A 21,272-nucleotide genomic window follows, 5' to 3' on the forward strand; every position below is an offset into this window, starting at 1 on the left:
CCATTCCAACAGCTGCATGTCCTTTTTGTGTTGGAGGCCCGTGAACTGCATGCAGGTGGGTTCTCATATGAGTGGAATAGAGGGGCAGAATCACTTCACCCGACCTCCTGGTCATGCTTTTTAAAATGCAACCCAGGATCCAGGTGGCCTTCAGGGCTGCAAGAGCACACTGCTGGCTGATGTTAGTCTTCCATCAACCGACATCCCCAAATCCCTCTCCTCAGGGCTGCTCTCAAGCTATCCTCTGCCCAACTTGCATCAGTGCTTGGGGCTGCCTTGACCCAGGTGCAGGACCTGGCACTTGGCTTTGTTGAACTTCATAGGGTTGGCATGGGTCCACCTCTCAAGCCCATCCAGGTCCCTCTGGATAGCATCCTTTTCCTCTGGTGTGTCAACTGCAGTACTCTGCTTGGTGTCATCTGTAAACTCACTGAGGGAACTCTCAATCCTGTCCACATTGCCTACAGTGATGTTCAACAGTGCCGGACCCAGCACAGATCCCTGAGGAATGCCACTCATCACCAGTCTCCACTTGGACACTGTGCTGTTTACCAGAACTCACTGAGTGTGACCGACCACCCAATTCCTTATCCAAGAAGTGGTGCAACAGTCAAATCCATTTTTCTCCATTTTGACAGCCAGAATGTTGTATGGGATTTCTACTGCAAATCAATGGTTTCTTCCAGTGCTGGAGTAAAAATAATGGTAAAAGCCTTCTGATTGGGCACTTCTCTTAAAAAATCTGGAAAAGAAACTGCTAAGAAGTATATATTTCCGGTAATTTTAGGAATGAGTCAAGCATCTTCTAAGAAAGATTGCTTTCCCGTGTTGTATTTCTTTGTCACTGACTTCAAAGATTAACGTGGAAAGCGTCCGCATTTCTTGCTTTGCAACCTAGCTTCCTTTTGAACAATGGCTGTTATCTTCTTCAGAAAGCACACTGTTCTTGTCTTCATTTTAATATCAGCGTGACCCATAAATTGGATAGGACCAAAAACACGTTATTTCCAGCCTTGCAGTAACTTTTTAACAACAGTTAATTCTTCAGATGTAAGAAAGAACTAAAGAACTTCTACAGACTTATTTAGTTTAAGTTTTCCCATACTGAAATATTTTTGCCACTCCTGCTTCTGATCACATGAAAGTGGAAAAACTGAACCAGAAGATACTTTTATTCTGTTCTCCTGAATGTGTGTGTGTTGCTTGTGTTTGTTTGAATGGCATCTGCTCCCCCTCATGAAAAAGGCTTTGACTGGGAGCATAGTCTAAGATGCTCAGCTGGAAGGTGCAAAGAAATTCTGCTGATCTATGGGAGCCAGATAACAGGGAATGCACATGAACATCGAAGTTGATCCATACAAGCTGGAGATGCCTAGGAATTTGCTTTGCTTGCCAGCAAGCACTGAAGTCTATCCTGCTCCCTTTTGGCTTGAAACTTACAGTTTCAACTAGTTCCAGTGTGCTGGATGAAGTACTTGCCTTTATCTTAAAGGATTTTCATGCATTTAGAAACCCAACTTTTTTGGTCTCCTTATATTAAAAACTAGTTTTGTGAACTAAAATGACTCTTAGTGAATCCAGTAGATCTGCTGGAAGGCGTGAAAACAAAGAAATAGAGACCGCCTATAGCCAAGGTACAGAGTCCTTTTTCACAGAATCACAGAACCCTTAAGGTTGGAATAGACCTCTAAGTTCATCAAGTCCAACCCCATACCATCCCCACCATTCCCACTAGCCAACCCCGTCAGAGCCACCTCTATGTGCCTCTTGAACACCTCCAGGGTTCGTGACTCCACAGCCTTCCTGGGCAGCCTGTTTCAAGGCATACATTTCTCTGGAAGACTAGGTTTATGAAAGTCCAGCAGAGAGACATGATCAAATTTTTGAGTTGAAGGTCTGATTGCAATATTCCACTTGAAAATTTGCAGTTACGTCAATTGAAAATGGAGTTGCAAACAGAAATGGATGATTTTTTCCAGAATTCAAAGAGAAATGATGGTGCGCCAGAAACAAAAATTCAAAATGTTGATGAATCAAGCTCTTCCTACCAACTATGGGAGAAGCGCTTTGAAATTTATTTTCTGTACTCTCTTCTCTGACTAATAAGTCTGTCTGATGACTTTTCCCTCTTCTAACATTTTTAAAAGTATGGATCATTAACATACAAAACGCACAGCTTCAGCAATCTGTTGAGAACTAAGGACAGAAAACATCAGTTTCAAAAAGTTACTTTTTTGTCCAAGAGAAAAAGACACCTACTTTATTCTAGACAGCACAATCCCTACCCCAGAAGCCTGGGATAGATTTATAGAAGCCCTAGTTCCTCTAGGTGTGCCATGAAAATCAGTGTTACCTTGGAGAAATCATCTGAACGTTTTTGTGCATTTTGTGTCGGTGAAGAAACATGACCAAAAAAAAACCCCAATTACAAAACAAAGAGGATGGGATCAATCTCTAGACCTCACCAACATTTTATAGACAAATTCAACAGTGAGAGCAGGAAAAAGAACAGCTGAGCCTGAAAGGTTCTCCTGCCTCTTCATAAATGAAACATCAGCCCAGAAGTAAACATGACCAAAAAAAAAAAATCCCAACTATAAAACAAAGAGAATGGGATCAAACTCTAGACCTCACCAACATTTTATAGACAAATTCAACAAATGAAAGCAGGCAAAAAGAACAACTGAGCCTGAAAGGTGCTGCTGCCTCTTCATAAATGAAACATCAGCCCAGAAGTAAACTTGAAAATCAATGATTTTGTAACTCAAGAAGCACAGAACACAAGCAAAAATTATCATTCAGATGCTTTGAGACCTGGGGTCTGCCCTGTTGGTAATCTCATTTCAGAGTGGCTTTGACTCACTGGTATTTCTTGGTACAGCACAAAAGACCTCATCTGCCAACCTCTTAGAGCTTTGATCTCCTATTAATAAAAATCCATGTGTATGTCTTTTACTCATGTACTAATCACATTTATGTAAGCAACACTCACACCTGTATGTCTCATCAACCATGTGTTTTTCTAGATAGTTGGTAGACACCAGCAGTTTTTACATAGTATTTCTTTCGTATTTTGAGCAAACCTCAGACTCGATTTTTTTACAGCATTCCCTGAACTAGCAATATTTGAGAACTCAGCTGCAAAACTGCAGGCATGTTTCACCCTTCTTGACAGATGAAAGTAGTGTAGACTGATAGCACTTTGTTTATCAGCAGCGCTACACTTGCAGCTGTAGCTTCAGCCTAGCCATAGTCAGGAAAAGAGTATGGTTGTTACTGAGCAGGACATGCAAACCTCTGAAGAAGAAGTGCACATTTCTCTAGTCATGATCTCCAAACTTTCTTGCTTGCTTCTTTTAATGTCTTCAGTTGCTGCAGAGGACCACTGGCCGGGCACTCAGAGTTTGTCCAGCTTCAGGACAACACGTGAATACATTTTAGTTCATATTTGTGTTCCACTGCTGTGACTTCATTCACTAAGTGCTAGGGAGGCAGTCTGCAAGACCAGAAATGCAGATGGGATGGAATATAGTCATTGCAAAACATAGCCTGTGCCAGAAATAATAGACAAAATCCATGGAATCATTCTATAGTTTATAGTGAAACCTAAATATCCATATCTTGTATCAACAATTTCAACAATTGTAGACAACAAACACGGCGGTTTCCTTTTGCACTTCTTGCCTTCTCTCCTGGCTTGAATCAGTTCCTCATTCCAGCCAGAGCTCAACACCTTGACTTTGGTTTTCCATATTGCTGCCTGAAGGCCATGACAGATCTGAAATGGGCTGCATTTGAAGTGAATCAGTGGGCAAAAGGGAAAATAGATAATCTTTGCATGTGGGTATGGGAATGGGCAATAAAGACTACTGCCGGAGTCTTTCCTCAGGGTGGAGAATGTACTTGTATCTATCCATACGTTTCTGGAAGAGCAGTTCTTGCACTGCAGGCTAGCAGGGCTATTTTTCTGGAAATGGTTTCTCTTGTTTGCTTCAGGGTTTTTTTGTATGTTTGTTTGTTTTTGTTTTAAGTAGGACAGCAGCTTGTCTACAGAAGGTGTGGGCCAAGGTTTTGTGTCTTCTGTCACAGCAAATGAAGAACAATGTGCTGGTCCTAAATGCTGGGCAGAGCTGACCTAAGCAAGAGGTTTAAAATGCTGCGTAGTCAATGAGAGGGGATGAAGGTGATCTGTAGGGCAGAGAACAAAAATATTAAACAGAGCAAATCAGAGAGTAGCCTCCTGGTCATTTATTTTCAAGAAAGAAACAATCAGAACTCAAGCGGAAACAGGCTTCATAGGGATGCAGAGCACAGAAATCCTGTGCTGTGAGAAGGAAGATCGCTGAGTCTAGCAAACAAAGCCTGACACACAGCTGAGCTGAGGTGAGGTCTGAGATGCAATATGATGGCTTCCAACAATCGTGTGTGTTCTCAACTCAGCCAGGGGAGTGAAACTGCTTTTTAAATTGAAGGACACTGCTCCACAATTACCACAACAGGATAAGCTGCCAATAACTAAACTTGGAAAACAAGGAGTAATGGCCTAAAAGATGAACATAGGAAGTTCCGTACTATCACATGGAAGACCTTCTGTATGGTAAGGGTGACAGAGCATAGGAACAGGTTGCCCTGAGATGTTATGGAGTCTCCTTTCATGGAGATATCCAAGGCCCGGCAGAACGCCTATCCTGAGTGACCTATGGCAGGATATCTGCTGTAGCAGGGGGGCTGGACTCGATGATCTCTTGAGGTCCATTCCAACCCCTGTGATTCTGTGAATATTTTAACCTGCCAAGAGATGCAGACCTAGGACTAGCTACAGAAGAATAGTGCAGTGAGGGAGAGTACAGAAGAAGGGAACTATTTCTCTTCTGAGAAAGAAATAATTGACATAAAGCTTGATATAAAGCATAAAAATGCAGCTGTCTTCGGATCTCGAGAAGGAACTTGCTGGTTCTGGCCAGTGTTGCCTCTTCTTTGTTTTTAATGTTTTCCTGATTATTTAAACACATAAACAAACATGAAAGATTTAAATAAATATGAGCATGTTTCTTTACTGCTGCAAATATGTGCATTTTGTAAAACGCACCAGAGCAGAACAAGGAAGCCAAAGGTTTCCATTAATAAAAAGGACGATCTTCAGACCCTGCTGATGTAACTAGGCCAGTTTTTTTCTGAGGAAAACCAAGTCCTACGGAACCTGGCCAGTTGCCCAGCAGCTGTCACGTAAACTTCTGAAGACATCTACTTTCACACCACATCAAATATTACCCCCCAATCATCTCTCTCCATATTTGAATTTTCCATTACTTTTCCTTGATTTTCCAATCAAATGTAAAAAGAAGTAATCCGTTACACAACTTGGTGGAAACTTACAATAACTAAAAATGCAACAAAGTGGATAAACAGTGTCTACTTCATTGGCTTTGAATTCAACTACTAACAGTTGAATGGAACAGCAATTTAACACAGGCCTGCACATAAAGGTATAACCAAAAAATGACATGCATCATCAAAATTACATCATCAAGATTTCTTATTAGAGCCATCACTATTTAGAATATTTTCTTGTGAGAACGTGCCTTTGTGTGACAGGCCTTCACTATTTGTGGCTGCAGAATTTACATGTCTGCAAGCTCAAATAAAAAATGATTTGGACGCTCAGGATATACAGAACCCTGCTATAGCATCCCTGTTCACAAAAAACAAACAAACAAACAAAACCAACAAATAATAGTCATCTAGTTTTCAAGCAGACCATCTGAGAGTATGAAAAATTGCCCCACCCCACACAAATTAGAATCCAAAGAACCAGAGTTTATGTATGTTCTGCAAAGTTACCAGATCTTCAGTTAAAACCTTTCATTACTGTCTTCTGCTTGTTTTGTGGATCTATAAGGCTTCTTATGGATATCAGTATTAACAGTTCAGTTTAACTTGATTTCTATGTCTGTATGAGGAACGGTGAAGACTAGTATCAAAGCCGACTTAATTGCATTGTGGAAGTCTTGCCCAGGTGGCATCAAGAAAAGGCCAAATCTCTAAAAGACCACATTCCCCAGGGTACTGTTTAGAGATTATAAAACAAAAGAAAAAGAAGAAGAAAAATATCTGATGGAGTATAGGGAAATGCCTTACTGGAGTGCGGTGTTCCCAATTATTTGACAGTGTATTGTCAGCTAATCAGAAATAAGGGCACAGAACTGTATTTCCTGTGTGAAATTTATAATTTACATCTTTATGATTCAGAAATAAATGCCTTGGAGCTCACAAGCCTGTGAGCAAAACAGCTGCTGAGCTGACAGTGAGTCTTCGTCTTCCTCCTCTGCTCTGCTGCAGCCACCTCCACTCTCCCAGCAGAAACACGAAAGCCTGGGTAGTCCGGTCCCTCTCAGGCCCACTTCCAAGGCTTTCTGGGTAAGCAGGTGCACACATCCCTCCCGCTGAGGAGTTTGGCCTACGCCATTTCAACCTGGAACTAGCTCCACCCGGGCGGGGCCCTTTGTGACCTGTCCCTGTGACACCCAGGGATAGCTGGCACCGACATAGCGGCCCCGCAGTGTCCGGCAGGACAGCGAGGCTATAGGTCAGGAGCGTGCGGGTCTGGCGAGGAGCCCCCGAGCGCACTCCACGTTGTTTCCCTATACCCTTGGCAGCCCCACATCTGCCCCCACCCCATCCTCAGTCCTCATCCTGCAGGATGGAGGGGAAACCCCCTAGACACCCCAAGGTGGCCTGGGCAGAGAGTGAGGCTCCCCAGGAGAGGAGAGCTCCACTGGAGCCCTACGAAGTGACCGAGGTGCAGCCACTGCATGCTGGTGAGTGAGGTCCCCAGCGGGCTGGGCAGGGCTGGGGCAGCGAGTGCCCCCTGCTCGATACCAGAGCTCCTTGTCCTGACAGGCACGAGCTGACTGTGCCAGGGGAGTGGGCCCAGGGCTGGAGAGGGCAGAGCTCCTTCCTCTGCTCGCGCCTGCCTTTGACCCCTCTACAGCACTGCTCACTCTCTTCCTTGGTTAGATGCTGACTGGCTGCTTGTGTGTGAAGAGGAAAAGGAGGCCGTTGATTGCATCGAAGCCTATGTCATCAGCAAGGAAAAGGTACTAGCAGCCGTCTCCATCATGGCTGTGCCTGCATCTGCTGATGGTCCCTCTGGCTCTGCTTTCAGGCTGCAGGAGGGCTGCTGCCCTGCGGGCCTCCCACACTGCTCCACACCCTGCAACGCTCGGTCCCCCTGGCCGTGGCTCTCCCGGCTCACATTCCTTGGTCTCTGTGTGTCCGCCAGAATCTGGAGCAGAAGATGCAGTTCCTGAACAGTATTTGCACACTGTGCAGCACGGCTGGAAAGAAGGGCTTGACAGAGAGCCTGGATGTCTTCTGCTTCCTAAACGATGTGCCACAGAACATCGAGGTGAGGAGACATGGCACCCGGGTACCTGCACTCCTGACGAGGACAGGGCACGGGCAGAGGGAGGCAGGGAAATTGTGCACAGACACCAGTGTGCCCCTGATAGGGCTCCAGGTGTTGCTGAGACCTCAGCAGTGGAGGTGGACAGCAGCATCTGTGTGCCAGTGTTGGTCAAGGGGCACTGGGGCTACTCAGGCCCTAGCAGGGTTTGCTGGTGCTGGGTGCCGGTGGCTGCCAGGTGCCATCCCGGTTGTGCTTTGCAGATTCTACTGTGTGAGGAGCCCAGGGAGCAGCTGAGCACAGCACTGATATACCACTGCATCAATGCTATCGCTGCCTTGAGGTAACTGTCCAGCCCATGGTTTTGCCAGCACATCCCCTGGGCACGATCCTGGTGGCCCTGATGCAGCTCCCCACAGGGTCTTGGCTCTTGCCCCAAAGCTGGTGGCATCAGGACTGTCCTCTGACCCAGGCCAGCCCCATGGAGGAGGAGGTGCCTTCCGGCAGGGCTCCCCATCCATCCCAGGGAGTCCTGCCTGGGGGAGGACCTGTTCCACCCCTGCCTCAGCACAGAGACACTGCTCCTAACATCAAGGTCTCTCTATTTGCAGTGAAGTGAACGCAATTTCAGAGGACAAAATACTACATCTCTTAAATGTGTCCTGCAATGTCATCTTCTACCTTCCTCCAACGAGCGTCTTGAACGCTTACCTCTACAACCAAGTATGTAGTACCAGGTGCAACTACTGAACCTCAGGCCTCTGGGCTGCTTCCTGGATTCTTTGTGTCCAGAGGTTAAGAAAGATCCTTGCAGGGCGGGCTCTCAGCCTTGCTGCCCCTCACCACTTACCCTTCAAGCCCTGGGCCCGGCAACACCCTGTGCTTGCAGACTGGTCTGCGCACAGCAGCTTTACAGCCCCAGGGTCTCCGTGTGTGTGGATGTGTGGGTGTCCTTCCTTGGCAGCCTTGGCAGAGGAGTTCAGAGCAGTCTCCTGGCAGTGAGAGCAACCTCTGAAAGACTTCCACAACCCACTCTACTCTTTACAGACCCTGACAGCTATGAACAACATGCTACAGATCGTGCTAGACAGCCGTCTGTCTATAACCACTGTCAATAATCGGCTGCAGAGTATCTTCAAGGTGTGTCTATTGTAGAGCTCTGCCCCCAGAGGTCCCTTTAGTAGAATTGGAGCCCTCTCCTTGGAAACGGCACTGGCAGCAGCTGGAGCTGGCAAGCCACCCCAGCGGCAGTAGCCCCATGATGGGCTTGGCTCGAGCTCAGGGGAAGCGTGCATGGAGGCTGTGGTTCCAGCCAGGAGCTCGGCAGACCTGCTTCTGCTGGAGTGGGCATCAGCAGCTCCCAGGCTAACCAGCAGCTCCTCTCCTCACAGTTGCTGCTGTCCTATACCTATTCTGGGATCAGAATTGTGCGTGAGAGGACCATGGAGCAGATCTGGAAGCTTTGTGGTTTCATGGCCAGCACTTTCAGGCAGCAGGTAAGGAGGCCTGCTCCCTCCTCTTCTTTTTGCATCCCAGAGCTGCCTCTACGGCTCAGGGGTACCTGAGAAACGAGCTTGGGCACGGGTGGGGGAGCCCTCAGCACGTTTCTGCCCTGAAGCAAGTGTCTTCTTTTGCCCTTTTCCTCTGGTCTTCCCCCTCCAGACCGTGTTCTCATACTCAGTTTGACTTGTCTTCCCTCCCTTTTTTCCTTCCTACCATAGCTGCTTAGAAAATTCCTCGACCCTCCTCAGACTACAGGCATCGTCTTTATGACCCTTGAAAAGACCATTGCTGACTGCAGCTCTGAGGACAAGGAGTATGCCAGGATTATACTGGACTTGGTTTTGAAAGACCCTGGCACCTGGCTAACAGAAGTAAGCACTCAGATGCTCTTGGGCATCTGTAGCCATTTTAAGCCAGCACAGAGCACTGGGAAGAGCAGTAATCTCAGTGGCAGCAGGGCAAATGGCTGCAGTACGGCTGCAGCAGTATTCTCCTTCTGTCCTCCCAACAGGTGCCAGAGATTCTGAAGTTCATCCGCAGAAAGCTGAAAAGCAGCAGCGCGCCTGCTCAGGAGATCTTCCTGTCAGTGCTTGACGTGCTGGCATGCCAGTTTCCCACAGATGTGTTAACAAGCATGCTGATCCATCTACCACACAGTGACAGGTATCAGCCCTGACAGCCCTACACGTTTGTTCCACGAGAAGGGCTCAGAGGTGCTCCTGCTGCCAGAGCCAAGGAAAGCTACAGGACACCCCCGAGGAGCAGGCCCTCCATCCCACTGTGCTTTCTAGTGCCAGTGGGCTGGGCTGCTCAGGGCTGCAGCAGCTCACACCCACCAAGGCAGCCCAGTGCCTCCCATCAGGCTCCTGCCCTGCCCCTCAGGGAAGGCCACCTCAGCCCTTCCTGCTTGCCCAGGCCAGGCCCCCTAGGCCTTCCCAAGCATGTGGGGTGGCAGGGCCAAGGCTGCAGCACTTGCAGCACCATAGCACCGTGGCTGAGGCAGCCCTGCTGACACAGCATTGCTCTTTCTTTGCAGCACTACCCGGGAGATCTGGAAGATGATGCTTACCATGCGAGAACCTTCAGAAAAGATCTTGGATGAACTGTGCAACCTTCTCCAGGATGAAGAGCGATGCAGTATCACCACAATGGGGATGGGCTTCCTTCATCTGACTGTGAGTAACTGGACAAGGCACTGTGCTGTCCTTCAGGGCTCTCTTTGCCCAGCTCCCTGCCTCCCCCCGCCTTCATCCCCAGACTGGAAACTTGGGGCAGGACAGGGGCAGAGCTGGGGCTGTGGCTTGGGCTAGGGAGAGGCACGGCCTCCGCACAGGCTGAGCAGGCGGCAGGGCCAGGCAGAAGAAGTTCCCATGGCCACTCCCGTCTGGTGCCATTTTTGTGCCAGCTTCTCAAAGGTCAATTGCTCTTCAAAGGCGTGAGAGCAAGAGCCTGTGCTTGTCCGAGGGCAGGAGGAGCAAGCCTTGTCCCTGGCAGCACAGCTTGGTTGTTCTCAGTGATGTGAGGCTTCTGTGTTGGGGCCCAGCCTGGCTGCTGTGCAAAGCATCTTCTGCCAAGGCTTACTTTCAGACCCTCCAGTGCTCGTTTTTCTACCAGCATGAGGTGCCACAGCAGAAATGCGGAGCCAAACAGGCAGCGAGTGCCTTGAAGGCATTGCTGAGGGCTAGCCCTGTCTCACCTGCGGTGTGGTGCCTGGGAAGCTCTGCTTTGGCCTTGTGGGGTGTCTGGGGGAGCACTCTGAGGCACAGGCACCCCGTGCTGGAAACCTGCTGCAGTGCTATGCACAACTGCACAGCACCTTTGTGCAGAATGTGACTCCGAAGCATTTACTTTTGCATCAGCAATAGCAGTGGCTGGGGGGCAAGCGGCTGCAGTGACAGCAGCATTCTCCCCGTATTCTTGCAACAGGTGCCAGAGATTCTGGGGTCCATCCAGAGAAGCCTGGAAAAGAGCAGTGAATCGCTTCAGAAGACACTCTTCTCACTGCTGGACATTCTGACCTTCCAGTTTCCCGGAGATGTCCTGAGGAGTGTTTTGATCGACCTCCCCCAGTGTGACAGGTACCAGCCCAGACAGCCTCGCATGTTTGTTCTATGAGAAGAGCAGGGCTCAGAGATGCTCCTGTTGCCAGAGCCAAGGAAAGCTGAAGGACACCCCCGAGGAGCAGGACTTCCATCCCACTGTGCTTTCCAGTGCCGGTGGGCTGCTCAGGGCTGCAGCAGCCAATGTTGACCATGGCAGCCCAGAGCCTCCCATCAGGCTCCTGCCCTGCCCCTCGGGGAAGGCCATCTCAGCCTGGGGCCAGGCCGGGCCCCCAGGCCTCCCCAAGCACACGCGGTGGCAGAGCCTGGGCTGCAGCACAGCCTGGGGCCTGCCGGGCCTGCCTGAGCCATGGCGCTATGGCTGAGGCAGCCCTGATGACACAGCACCGCTCTTTGTTTGCAGCGTTACCCTGGACATTTGGAACAGGATACTTCCCATGCTGGAAACTTCAGAGAGGATCTTGGATGAACTGAGCAATGTTCTCCAGGACCAACAGTTGTGCGAGATATTTAACATCACCACAGCGGAGTTGGGCCTCCTTCACTTGACTGTGAGTTACTGGACAAGGCATTAGTGCTTGCCTTTGGGGCTTTCCTTGCCCAACTCCCTGCCTCCCCCAGCCTTCCTCCCCAGACTGGAAACCTGAGACAGGGCTGTTGCAGAGTCAGAGCCACGGCTGGGGCCGGGGAGAGCCATTGCCTCCATGCAGGCTGAGCAGGCTTTAGTGCCTGTGGCCACCCACGGCTGGTGCCTCTTTTGTGCCAGCTCCTGCTGGTCAGGCACTCCTCAAAGGCTTCTGAAGGTCAAAGGACAGGTGGAGCAGGCCAGAAAGTCGTCTTGCATAGTGCTAGGCCTGGGCCGCAGAGGGATGGTGGGGCCTTCCAAAGGCGCTGCTGCCCCAGGCTAGGCTGTGTCTCCCCATTGCCCAGCCCTGCACTGCAAGAGGAGCCAGGAGCTGCAAGGTGCAGGGAGTCCTGCTGCCTCTGCCTGGTTCTCATTGCTGCCTTTGTTTCAGATGATGCATCCTACTGAAGAGATCCTGAAAGAGCTGTGTAAGCCAGCACAGCTCCAGAGACTTCTGAAGATTGAAAGCCCGCCACTGCTCTGGCTGGTGCTCAGAAGCCTTGTCCTCCTCCTGTCCAAGGAACCTGACATGGTGAGCAGGACCTAGTCAAATGAAGCCCTCCTGTGGGCAGCCTGGCGCTGGGGCGGTGGGCAGCATTGTGCCTTGGCCTTGCCCGAGGCTCAGGAGTTGGGGTGATGGCCATGGTGGGGCCTGGTGGCTGCCTGGGGAGATTTCCAGGAGTTTTCCAGATGGGGCCTGTTGGAAAAGGGGGTGGCTGAGCAGGGGGCATGGCGTCCTTGCTCGCCTGCCCTTCTTCTCCTACCTTTCCCATCACTATAAGTGGTGTGCCTGACCAGAGTCTGCCGCTGTTATTCCTGTGGCAGCTGCCAACAAGCAGAGCGTGTGGCTGGTGCTCTGTAATCAGAACTTTTAGGCCAGGGTGGCCGCTGTCCTCTTGATGAAAAGGAAACTGTGTGTTTTGTACAGGCAAGAGAAATACGGACCCTGCTTCCAGCCGTCATGGAGGCCTTGCGGTTTGCCAATACCTCCATTACTCTGAAGGTGCTGAAGATCTTCAGAAATATAATGCGCCATCTGGGGAAACGGCATGCCAGTTCCATTGCTCTGAAGCTGGCTGTGAAGATTCTGCCTCTTTTTAATCATGTAAGTCTGCTGTGGGAGGCTGAGCTCCATGAGTGGGTGCTCGACCGGAGGGCCTTCTCCTTTCTTTGCTTCTCCGGTTCTCGAGAATGAGATGTCTTCCGGGCTCTGCAGCCCAATGGGCCTTGTCCCTGGCAGCATAGCTCGGTTGTTCTTGGTGGCGTGAGGTCCCTGTGCTGGGGCCCAGCCTGACCGCTGTGCCAAGCATCTTCTGCCAAGGTTTATTTTCAAACCCTCCAGTGCACCCTCTTCTACCAGCGCCAGGCATTCTCTCCAGGTGCCATAGCAGGGAGTTGGAGGCTGAGTAGGCAGCGAGTGCCGTGAAGGCAGTGCCGAGGGCCAGCCCTATGTCCTGTTTGTCCTGGTGCTTGAGGAGCTCTGCTTTGAGCTGGTGGAGTGGCTGGGGGAGCACTCTGAGGCACAGGCACCCCATGTTGGAAACCTGTTGCACTGCTTTGCACGGCTGCACAGCGCCTTTGTGCGGAGTGTTGACTCCAAAGCATCTCCTTTCATGCCAGCCACGCCTACGCTCGTGCTCACCATGGGCAGTGAGAGTGTGTTGCTGAGGTCCGCCTGTTCTCCTCCCTCAGGTGTCAAGTGAAGTGCGAGACAACTCCATCTACCTCTTCAAAGATCTGATGGATGCTGTGCTGTGGTATAAGAAGGGAAACATGAAGAATGTTGTGTGCAAGGCCCTGCTTCCTCTGCTATTTCAGATGAGTGACAAGACCACGAGCGTAGCACAGGTATAAATTATAGACCTGACCAGCATGCGGGCAAGGGTGTGCTGACACCTCAGCGGTGACAGCGATGGTCTGGGAATTGAGAGCGAGTTCAGCAAGAACTCAAATGCTGAGAAGTGTGTCTGTGGTGCCACCTCCTTGCATCTGTTGTTCCTTAGGCATCTGGGGAAGCCCTTGTGGCTTGTGCAAAATTCCTGAAGTGGGAGGAGCTCGAGCACTGGGCCCAGGAGGAGAACACAGTGGGGATCAGGATGTGTTTGGTAAGGACAGTCACACAGCCCATACCTTTTTGCTGGGGGAAAGGGGATGCTGTCAGGAGGGGTTGTACCAGTGGCTGGGGAGGCTCTGCAAGCTCCATGCCTTTCTGCTCTTCTGCAGCTGCACCAGGACAAGATGAGTGTGAAAGGATACCTGAGACAGAGCCTGCCATACCTGAAGGATTCTCAGGCCTCCTTGCGATGCGAGGCTGTCAAATTCATCGGTGAGCCCAACCGCTGGGTCCTTCTTTGGGCCCTGCCCTGGCAGCAAGGTGCAGCCTTGCAGACCCCAGAACATCCTGCCCATACCAGTAGCCCCGATGGGTGCCTTGCTCAGGTCCCGCCTCGGGCACTGTCCCTGCCTGCGACACGGGAGGGGAAGCAGCTGGGCTGGCTGGGCTGCACTCTGTGCTCCGTGGGGAGCGGGGGTCTGATGGGAGCTCTTTCCCTAGGGCTGGCTGTGCAGTACTCCAGGGAACAAAGTAAGGAAGTGCTGGATGAAATCTGCAGTGGTGAGTGAGGGCAGTGCTGCGCGTGCTGGGGCTGGGGGCCGAGGGGCAGAGCCTGGGCAGTGTGCAGCTGTGCCTTGCCGCAAGGCAATGCTGCAGGGGCAAGGGAGCATTCCTGGAGCAGGTGGGGCACTCCTGAGCAGTGGCTTCCAGCTGATCCCTCAGTCTCACATGCTCCTCTGGGCCTAGAAGAACAATGAGTGGGGCTGGTAGGGTCAGGAGGGAATGCTGGTGGCTCTGTGCAAGTCAGTGGGTTTCATCTCAGCTCTGTTTCCTTCTGTTGCAGCCCTTCAGCCTTTGGAAGATGACGTCTATCTGTCAGTCCGTTTCCTGGCAGCCCAGACAATACAGACTCTGACACATCGAAGGCAGCAGGCACCATCAGCAGGGAGCAGGCTCTCAGCACTTTGCTGCTGGCCCTGCATGGCCATCTAAAATTCTTGTGCAGAGACATTGCTATGACACGCATTCCTGTCATGCAAGACAGATCCCTTCAACAATGGAAGGAACCCAGGAGCACGGACATCCTGAAACAAAGAACAGGAACCGAGCTGGTTAGGACTGGGTCTGTACTTGGTGACTGACAAAGGTGAAAAGTACACCAGAAAGCCTTTGTGAGGAAGACTTGGAGAAGACCTCTGCCTGTGACCACCAGAGAGCAGCACGCGTGCACGCAGAGGCGGAACGTATCGTAATGATTTCCCCAACCTAATTGGAACGATATGATGAGATCTTGGAACAGTTTGAGCAAGCTTAACCCACCTGGTAACCCACCTGATGTGTCATCTTATCTATATGTATGATTTTGTATGCTAAATAAGCAACCAACAAGTGTTTTGTTGTGCGAGTTAGGAGTCATCACCCTCGCACCCACCACCATAATAAACATACCAACTTTATAACCTTCCATGCCTTATGGAGTTTGATTCTGTATGTTGCATCCGTCCTTACAAAGAGGATTCTAATTAAAACTCAGATTGCAAGGCGGCTCCCTTGGTGTCCTCCTGTGTTGAGCTTATGTGCAAAGTTTCTGTAGCGGTGGGCTGCAGGAGTCAGCACGTAAGCTGACAGTACTCAGCTGGGAAATGCTGTTGATTCTCTCCAGGGGCACAAGAGGCCTCGGGTAGGGATACAGATCCTTTGGAGAACTGGACAATCAGCAACAGCATGCAGTTCCGTTGAAGAAAATAAAAGAATTCCATCTACATGCTAACCAATCGATCATGGAGGCGTTATGCATGATTCACGCCTGCATCCAATCAGAAGAACGCTTTGTATTATTTAAGAGTTGTATTTTTTCCAATAAACTGTCTTTTATCGCTTTCATAAAGTGCCAAAGTCCATTCTTTTTCTCTTGACAGACAAGCAGTAAAAAAAAAGGAGAGCTCCAGCTCTCTCAGCCTGTCCTCACAGGGGAGCTGCTCCTCTGATCATCTTTGTGGTCCCACTCTGGACCCATTCCAACAGCTGCATGTCCTTCTTGTGTTGGAGGCCCGTGAACTGCATGCAGGTGGGTTCTCATATGAGTGGAATAGAGGGGCAGAATCACTTCACCCGACCTCCTGGTCATGCTTTTTAAAATGCAACCCAGGATCCAGGTGGCCTTCAGGGCTGCAAGAGCACACTGCTGGCTGATGTTAGTCTTCCATCAACCGACATCCCCAAATCCCTCTCCTCAGGGCTGCTCTCAAGCTATCCTCTGCCCAACTTGCATCAGTGCTTGGGGCTGCCTTGACCCAGGTGCAGGACCTGGCACTTGGCTTTGTTAAACTTCATAGGGTTGGCATGGGTCCACCTCTCAAGCCCATCCAGGTCCCTCTGGATAGCATCCTTTTCCTCTGGTGTGTCAACTGCAGTACTCTGCTTGGTGTCATCTGTAAACTCACTGAGGGAACTCTCAATCCTGTCCACATTGCCTACAGTGATGTTCAACAGTGCCGGACCCAGCACAGATCCCTGAGGAATGCCACTCATCACCAGTCTCCACTTGGACACTGTGCTGTTTACCAGAACTCACTGAGTGTGACCGACCACCCAATTCCTTATCCAAGAAGTGGTGCAACAGTCAAATCCATTTTTCTCCATTTTGACAGCCAGAATGTTGTATGGGATTTCTACTGCAAATCAATGGTTTCTTCCAGTGCTGGAGTAAAAATAATGGTAAAAGCCTTCTGATTGGGCACTTCTCTTAAAAAATCTGGAAAAGAAACTGCTAAGAAAGTATATATTTCCGGTAATTTTAGGAATGAGTCAAGCATCTTCTAAGAAAGATTGCTTTCCCGTGTTGTATTTCTTTGTCACTGACTTCAAAGATTAACGTGGAAAGCGTCCGCATTTCTTGCTTTGCAACCTAGCTTCCTTTTGAACAATGGCTGTTATCTTCTTCAGAAAGCACACTGTTCTTGTCTTCATTTTAATATCAGCGTGACCCATAAATTGGATAGGACCAAAAACACGTTATTTCCAGCCTTGCAGTAACTTTTTAACAACAGTTAATTCTTCAGATGTAAGAAAGAACTAAAGAACTTCTACAGACTTATTTAGTTTAAGTTTTCCCATACTGAAATATTTTTGCCACTCCTGCTTCTGATCACATGAAAGTGGAAAAACTGAACCTGAAGATACTTTTATTCTGTTCTCCTGAATGTGTGTGTGTTGCTTGTGTTTGTTTGAATGGCATCTGCTCCCCCTCATGAAAAAGGCTTTGACTGGGAGCATAGTCTAAGATGCTCAGCTGGAAGGTGCAAAGAAATTCTGCTGATCTATGGGAGCCAGATAACAGGGAACGCACATGAACATCGAAGTTGATCCATACAAGCTGGAGATGCCTAGGAATTTGCTTTGCTTGCCAGCAAGCACTGAAGTCTATCCTGCTCCCTTTTGGCTTGAAACTTACAGTTTCAACTAGTTCCAGTGTGCTGGATGAAGTACTTGCCTTTATCTTAAAGGATTTTCATGCATTTAGAAACCCAACTTTTTTGGTCTCCTTATATTAAAAACTAGTTTTGTGAACTAAAATGACTCTTAGTGAATCCAGTAGATCTGCTGGAAGGCGTGAAAACAAAGAAATAGAGACCGCCTATAGCCAAGGTACAGAGTCCTTTTTCACAGAATCACAGAACCCTTAAGGTTGGAATAGACCTCTAAGTTCATCAAGTCCAACCCCATACCATCCCCACCATTCCCACTAGCCAACCCCGTCAGAGCCACCTCTATGTGCCTCTTGAACACCTCCAGGGTTCGTGACTCCACAGCCTTCCTGGGCAGCCTGTTTCAAGGCATACATTTCTCTGGAAGACTAGGTTTATGAAAGTCCAGCAGAGAGACATGATCAAATTTTTGAGTTGAAGGTCTGATTGCAATATTCCACTTGAAAATTTGCAGTTACGTCAATTGAAAATGGAGTTGCAAACAGAAATGGATGATTTTTTCCAGAATTCAAAGAGAAATGATGGTGCGCCAGAAACAAAAATTCAAAATGTTGATGAATCAAGCTCTTCCTACCAACTATGGGAGAAGCGCTTTGAAATTTATTTTCTGTACTCTCTTCTCTGACTAATAAGTCTGTCTGATGACTTTTCCCTCTTCTAACATTTTTAAAAGTATGGATCATTAACATACAAAACGCACAGCTTCAGCAATCTGTTGAGAACTAAGGACAGAAAACATCAGTTTCAAAAAGTTACTTTTTTGTCCAAGAGAAAAAGACACCTACTTTATTCTAGACAGCACAATCCCTACCCCAGAAGCCTGGGATAGATTTATAGAAGCCCTAGTTCCTCTAGGTGTGCCATGAAAATCAGTGTTACCTTGGAGAAATCATCTGAACGTTTTTGTGCATTTTGTGTCGGTGAAGAAACATGACCAAAAAAAAACCCCAATTACAAAACAAAGAGGATGGGATCAATCTCTAGACCTCACCAACATTTTATAGACAAATTCAACAGTGAGAGCAGGAAAAAGAACAGCTGAGCCTGAAAGGTTCTCCTGCCTCTTCATAAATGAAACATCAGCCCAGAAGTAAACATGACCAAAAAAAAAAAATCCCAACTATAAAACAAAGAGAATGGGATCAAACTCTAGACCTCACCAACATTTTATAGACAAATTCAACAAATGAAAGCAGGCAAAAAGAACAACTGAGCCTGAAAGGTGCTGCTGCCTCTTCATAAATGAAACATCAGCCCAGAAGTAAACTTGAAAATCAATGATTTTGTAACTCAAGAAGCACAGAACACAAGCAAAAATTATCATTCAGATGCTTTGAGACCTGGGGTCTGCCCTGTTGGTAATCTCATTTCAGAGTGGCTTTGACTCACTGGTATTTCTTGGTACAGCACAAAAGACCTCATCTGCCAACCTCTTAGAGCTTTGATCTCCTATTAATAAAAATCCATGTGTATGTCTTTTACTCATGTACTAATCACATTTATGTAAGCAACACTCACACCTGTATGTCTCATCAACCATGTGTTTTTCTAGATAGTTGGTAGACACCAGCAGTTTTTACATAGTATTTCTTTCGTATTTTGAGCAAACCTCAGACTCGATTTTTTTACAGCATTCCCTGAACTAGCAATATTTGAGAACTCAGCTGCAAAACTGCAGGCATGTTTCACCCTTCTTGACAGATGAAAGTAGTGTAGACTGATAGCACTTTGTTTATCAGCAGCGCTACACTTGCAGCTGTAGCTTCAGCCTAGCCATAGTCAGGAAAAGAGTATGGTTGTTACTGAGCAGGACATGCAAACCTCTGAAGAAGAAGTGCACATTTCTCTAGTCATGATCTCCAAACTTTCTTGCTTGCTTCTTTTAATGTCTTCAGTTGCTGCAGAGGACCACTGGCCGGGCACTCAGAGTTTGTCCAGCTTCAGGACAACACGTGAATACATTTTAGTTCATATTTGTGTTCCACTGCTGTGACTTCATTCACTAAGTGCTAGGGAGGCAGTCTGCAAGACCAGAAATGCAGATGGGATGGAATATAGTCATTGCAAAACATAGCCTGTGCCAGAAATAATAGACAAAATCCATGGAATCATTCTATAGTTTATAGTGAAACCTAAATATCCATATCTTGTATCAACAATTTCAACAATTGTAGACAACAAACACGGCGGTTTCCTTTTGCACTTCTTGCCTTCTCTCCTGGCTTGAATCAGTTCCTCATTCCAGCCAGAGCTCAACACCTTGACTTTGGTTTTCCATATTGCTGCCTGAAGGCCATGACAGATCTGAAATGGGCTGCATTTGAAGTGAATCAGTGGGCAAAAGGGAAAATAGATAATCTTTGCATGTGGGTATAGGAATGGGCAATAAAGACTACTGCCGGAGTCTTTCCTCAGGGTGGAGAATGTACTTGTATCTATCCATACGTTTCTGGAAGAGCAGTTCTTGCACTGCAGGCTAGCAGGGCTATTTTTCTGGAAATGGTTTCTCTTGTTTGCTTCAGGGTTTTTTTGTTTGTTTGTTTGTTTTTGTTTTAAGTAGGACAGCAGCTTGTCTACAGAAGGTGTGGGCCAAGGTTTTGTGTCTTCTGTCACAGCAAATGAAGAACAATGTGCTGGTCCTAAATGCTGGGCAGAGCTGACCTAAGCAAGAGGTTTAAAATGCTGCGTAGTCAATGAGAGGGGATGAAGGTGATCTGTAGGGCAGAGAACAAAAATATTAAACAGAGCAAATCAGAGAGTAGCCTCCTGGTCATTTATTTTCAAGAAAGAAACAATCAGAACTCAAGCGGAAACAGGCTTCATAGGGATGCAGAGCACAGAAATCCTGTGCTGTGAGAAGGAAGATCGCTGAGTCTAGCAAACAAAGCCTGACACACAGCTGAGCTGAGGTGAGGTCTGAGATGCAATATGATGGCTTCCAACAATCGTGTGTGTTCTCAACTCAGCCAGGGGAGTGAAACTGCTTTTTAAATTGAAGGACACTGCTCCACAATTACCACAACAGGATAAGCTGCCAATAACTAAACTTGGAAAACAAGGAGTAATGGCCTAAAAGATGAACATAGGAAGTTCCGTACTATCACATGGAAGACCTTCTGTATGGTAAGGGTGACAGAGCATAGGAACAGGTTGCCCTGAGATGTTATGGAGTCTCCTTTCATGGAGATATCCAAGGCCCGGCAGAACGCCTATCCTGAGTGACCTATGGCAGGATATCTGCTGTAGCAGGGGGGCTGGACTCGATGATCTCTTGAGGTCCATTCCAACCCCTGTGATTCTGTGAATATTTTAACCTGCCAAGAGATGCAGACCTAGGACTAGCTACAGAAGAATAGTGCAGTGAGGGAGAGTACAGAAGAAGGGAACTATTTCTCTTCTGAGAAAGAAATAATTGACATAAAGCTTGATATAAAGCATAAAAATGCAGCTGTCTTCGGATCTCGAGAAGGAACTTGCTGGTTCTGGCCAGTGTTGCCTCTTCTTTGTTTTTAATGTTTTCCTGATTATTTAAACACATAAACAAACATGAAAGATTTAAATAAATATGAGCATGTTTCTTTACTGCTGCAAATATGTGCATTTTGTAAAACGCACCAGAGCAGAACAAGGAAGCCAAAGGTTTCCATTAATAAAAAGGACGATCTTCAGACCCTGCTGATGTAACTAGGCCAGTTTTTTTCTGAGGAAAACCAAGTCCTACGGAACCTGGCCAGTTGCCCAGCAGCTGTCACGTAAACTTCTGAAGACATCTACTTTCACACCACATCAAATATTACCCCCCAATCATCTCTCTCCATATTTGAATTTTCCATTACTTTTCCTTGATTTTCCAATCAAATGTAAAAAGAAGTAATCCGTTACACAACTTGGTGGAAACTCACAATAACTAAAAATGCAACAAAGTGGATAAACAGTGTCTACTTCATTGGCTTTGAATTCAACTACTAACAGTTGAATGGAACAGCAATTTAACACAGGCCTGCACATAAAGGTATAACCAAAAAATGACATGCATCATCAAAATTACATCATCAAGATTTCTTATTAGAGCCATCACTATTTAGAATATTTTCTTGTGAGAACGTGCCTTTGTGTGACAGGCCTTCACTATTTGTGG

The 21,272-nt window shown here is 47.9% G+C and overlaps 1 protein-coding gene across 1 annotated transcript; it reads left to right on the forward strand.

The window, feature by feature from the left end:
• The first annotated feature begins 6,700 nt into the window (after positions 1-6,700).
• Positions 6,701-15,466, forward strand: LOC146542237 (maestro heat-like repeat-containing protein family member 7). The gene is made up of 19 exons (XM_085213065.1): positions 6,701-6,818; positions 7,018-7,097; positions 7,283-7,408; positions 7,669-7,748; positions 8,017-8,128; positions 8,453-8,545; positions 8,797-8,901; positions 9,127-9,279; positions 9,420-9,571; positions 9,945-10,083; positions 10,835-10,986; positions 11,372-11,519; positions 11,985-12,125; positions 12,522-12,698; positions 13,286-13,441; positions 13,597-13,698; positions 13,817-13,919; positions 14,148-14,207; positions 14,491-15,466. Exons 1-19 carry the CDS (start codon positions 6,701-6,703, stop codon positions 14,637-14,639), a joined length of 2,346 nt encoding a protein of 781 aa, XP_085069191.1. The 3' UTR covers positions 14,640-15,466.
• The last annotated feature ends 5,806 nt before the right edge of the window (positions 15,467-21,272 follow it).

The sequence above is a fragment of the Meleagris gallopavo genome, chromosome Z, assembly GCF_905368555.1.
Source record: "Meleagris gallopavo chromosome Z, MGAL_WU_HG_1.1, whole genome shotgun sequence".
NCBI lineage: Eukaryota > Metazoa > Chordata > Aves > Galliformes > Phasianidae > Meleagris > Meleagris gallopavo.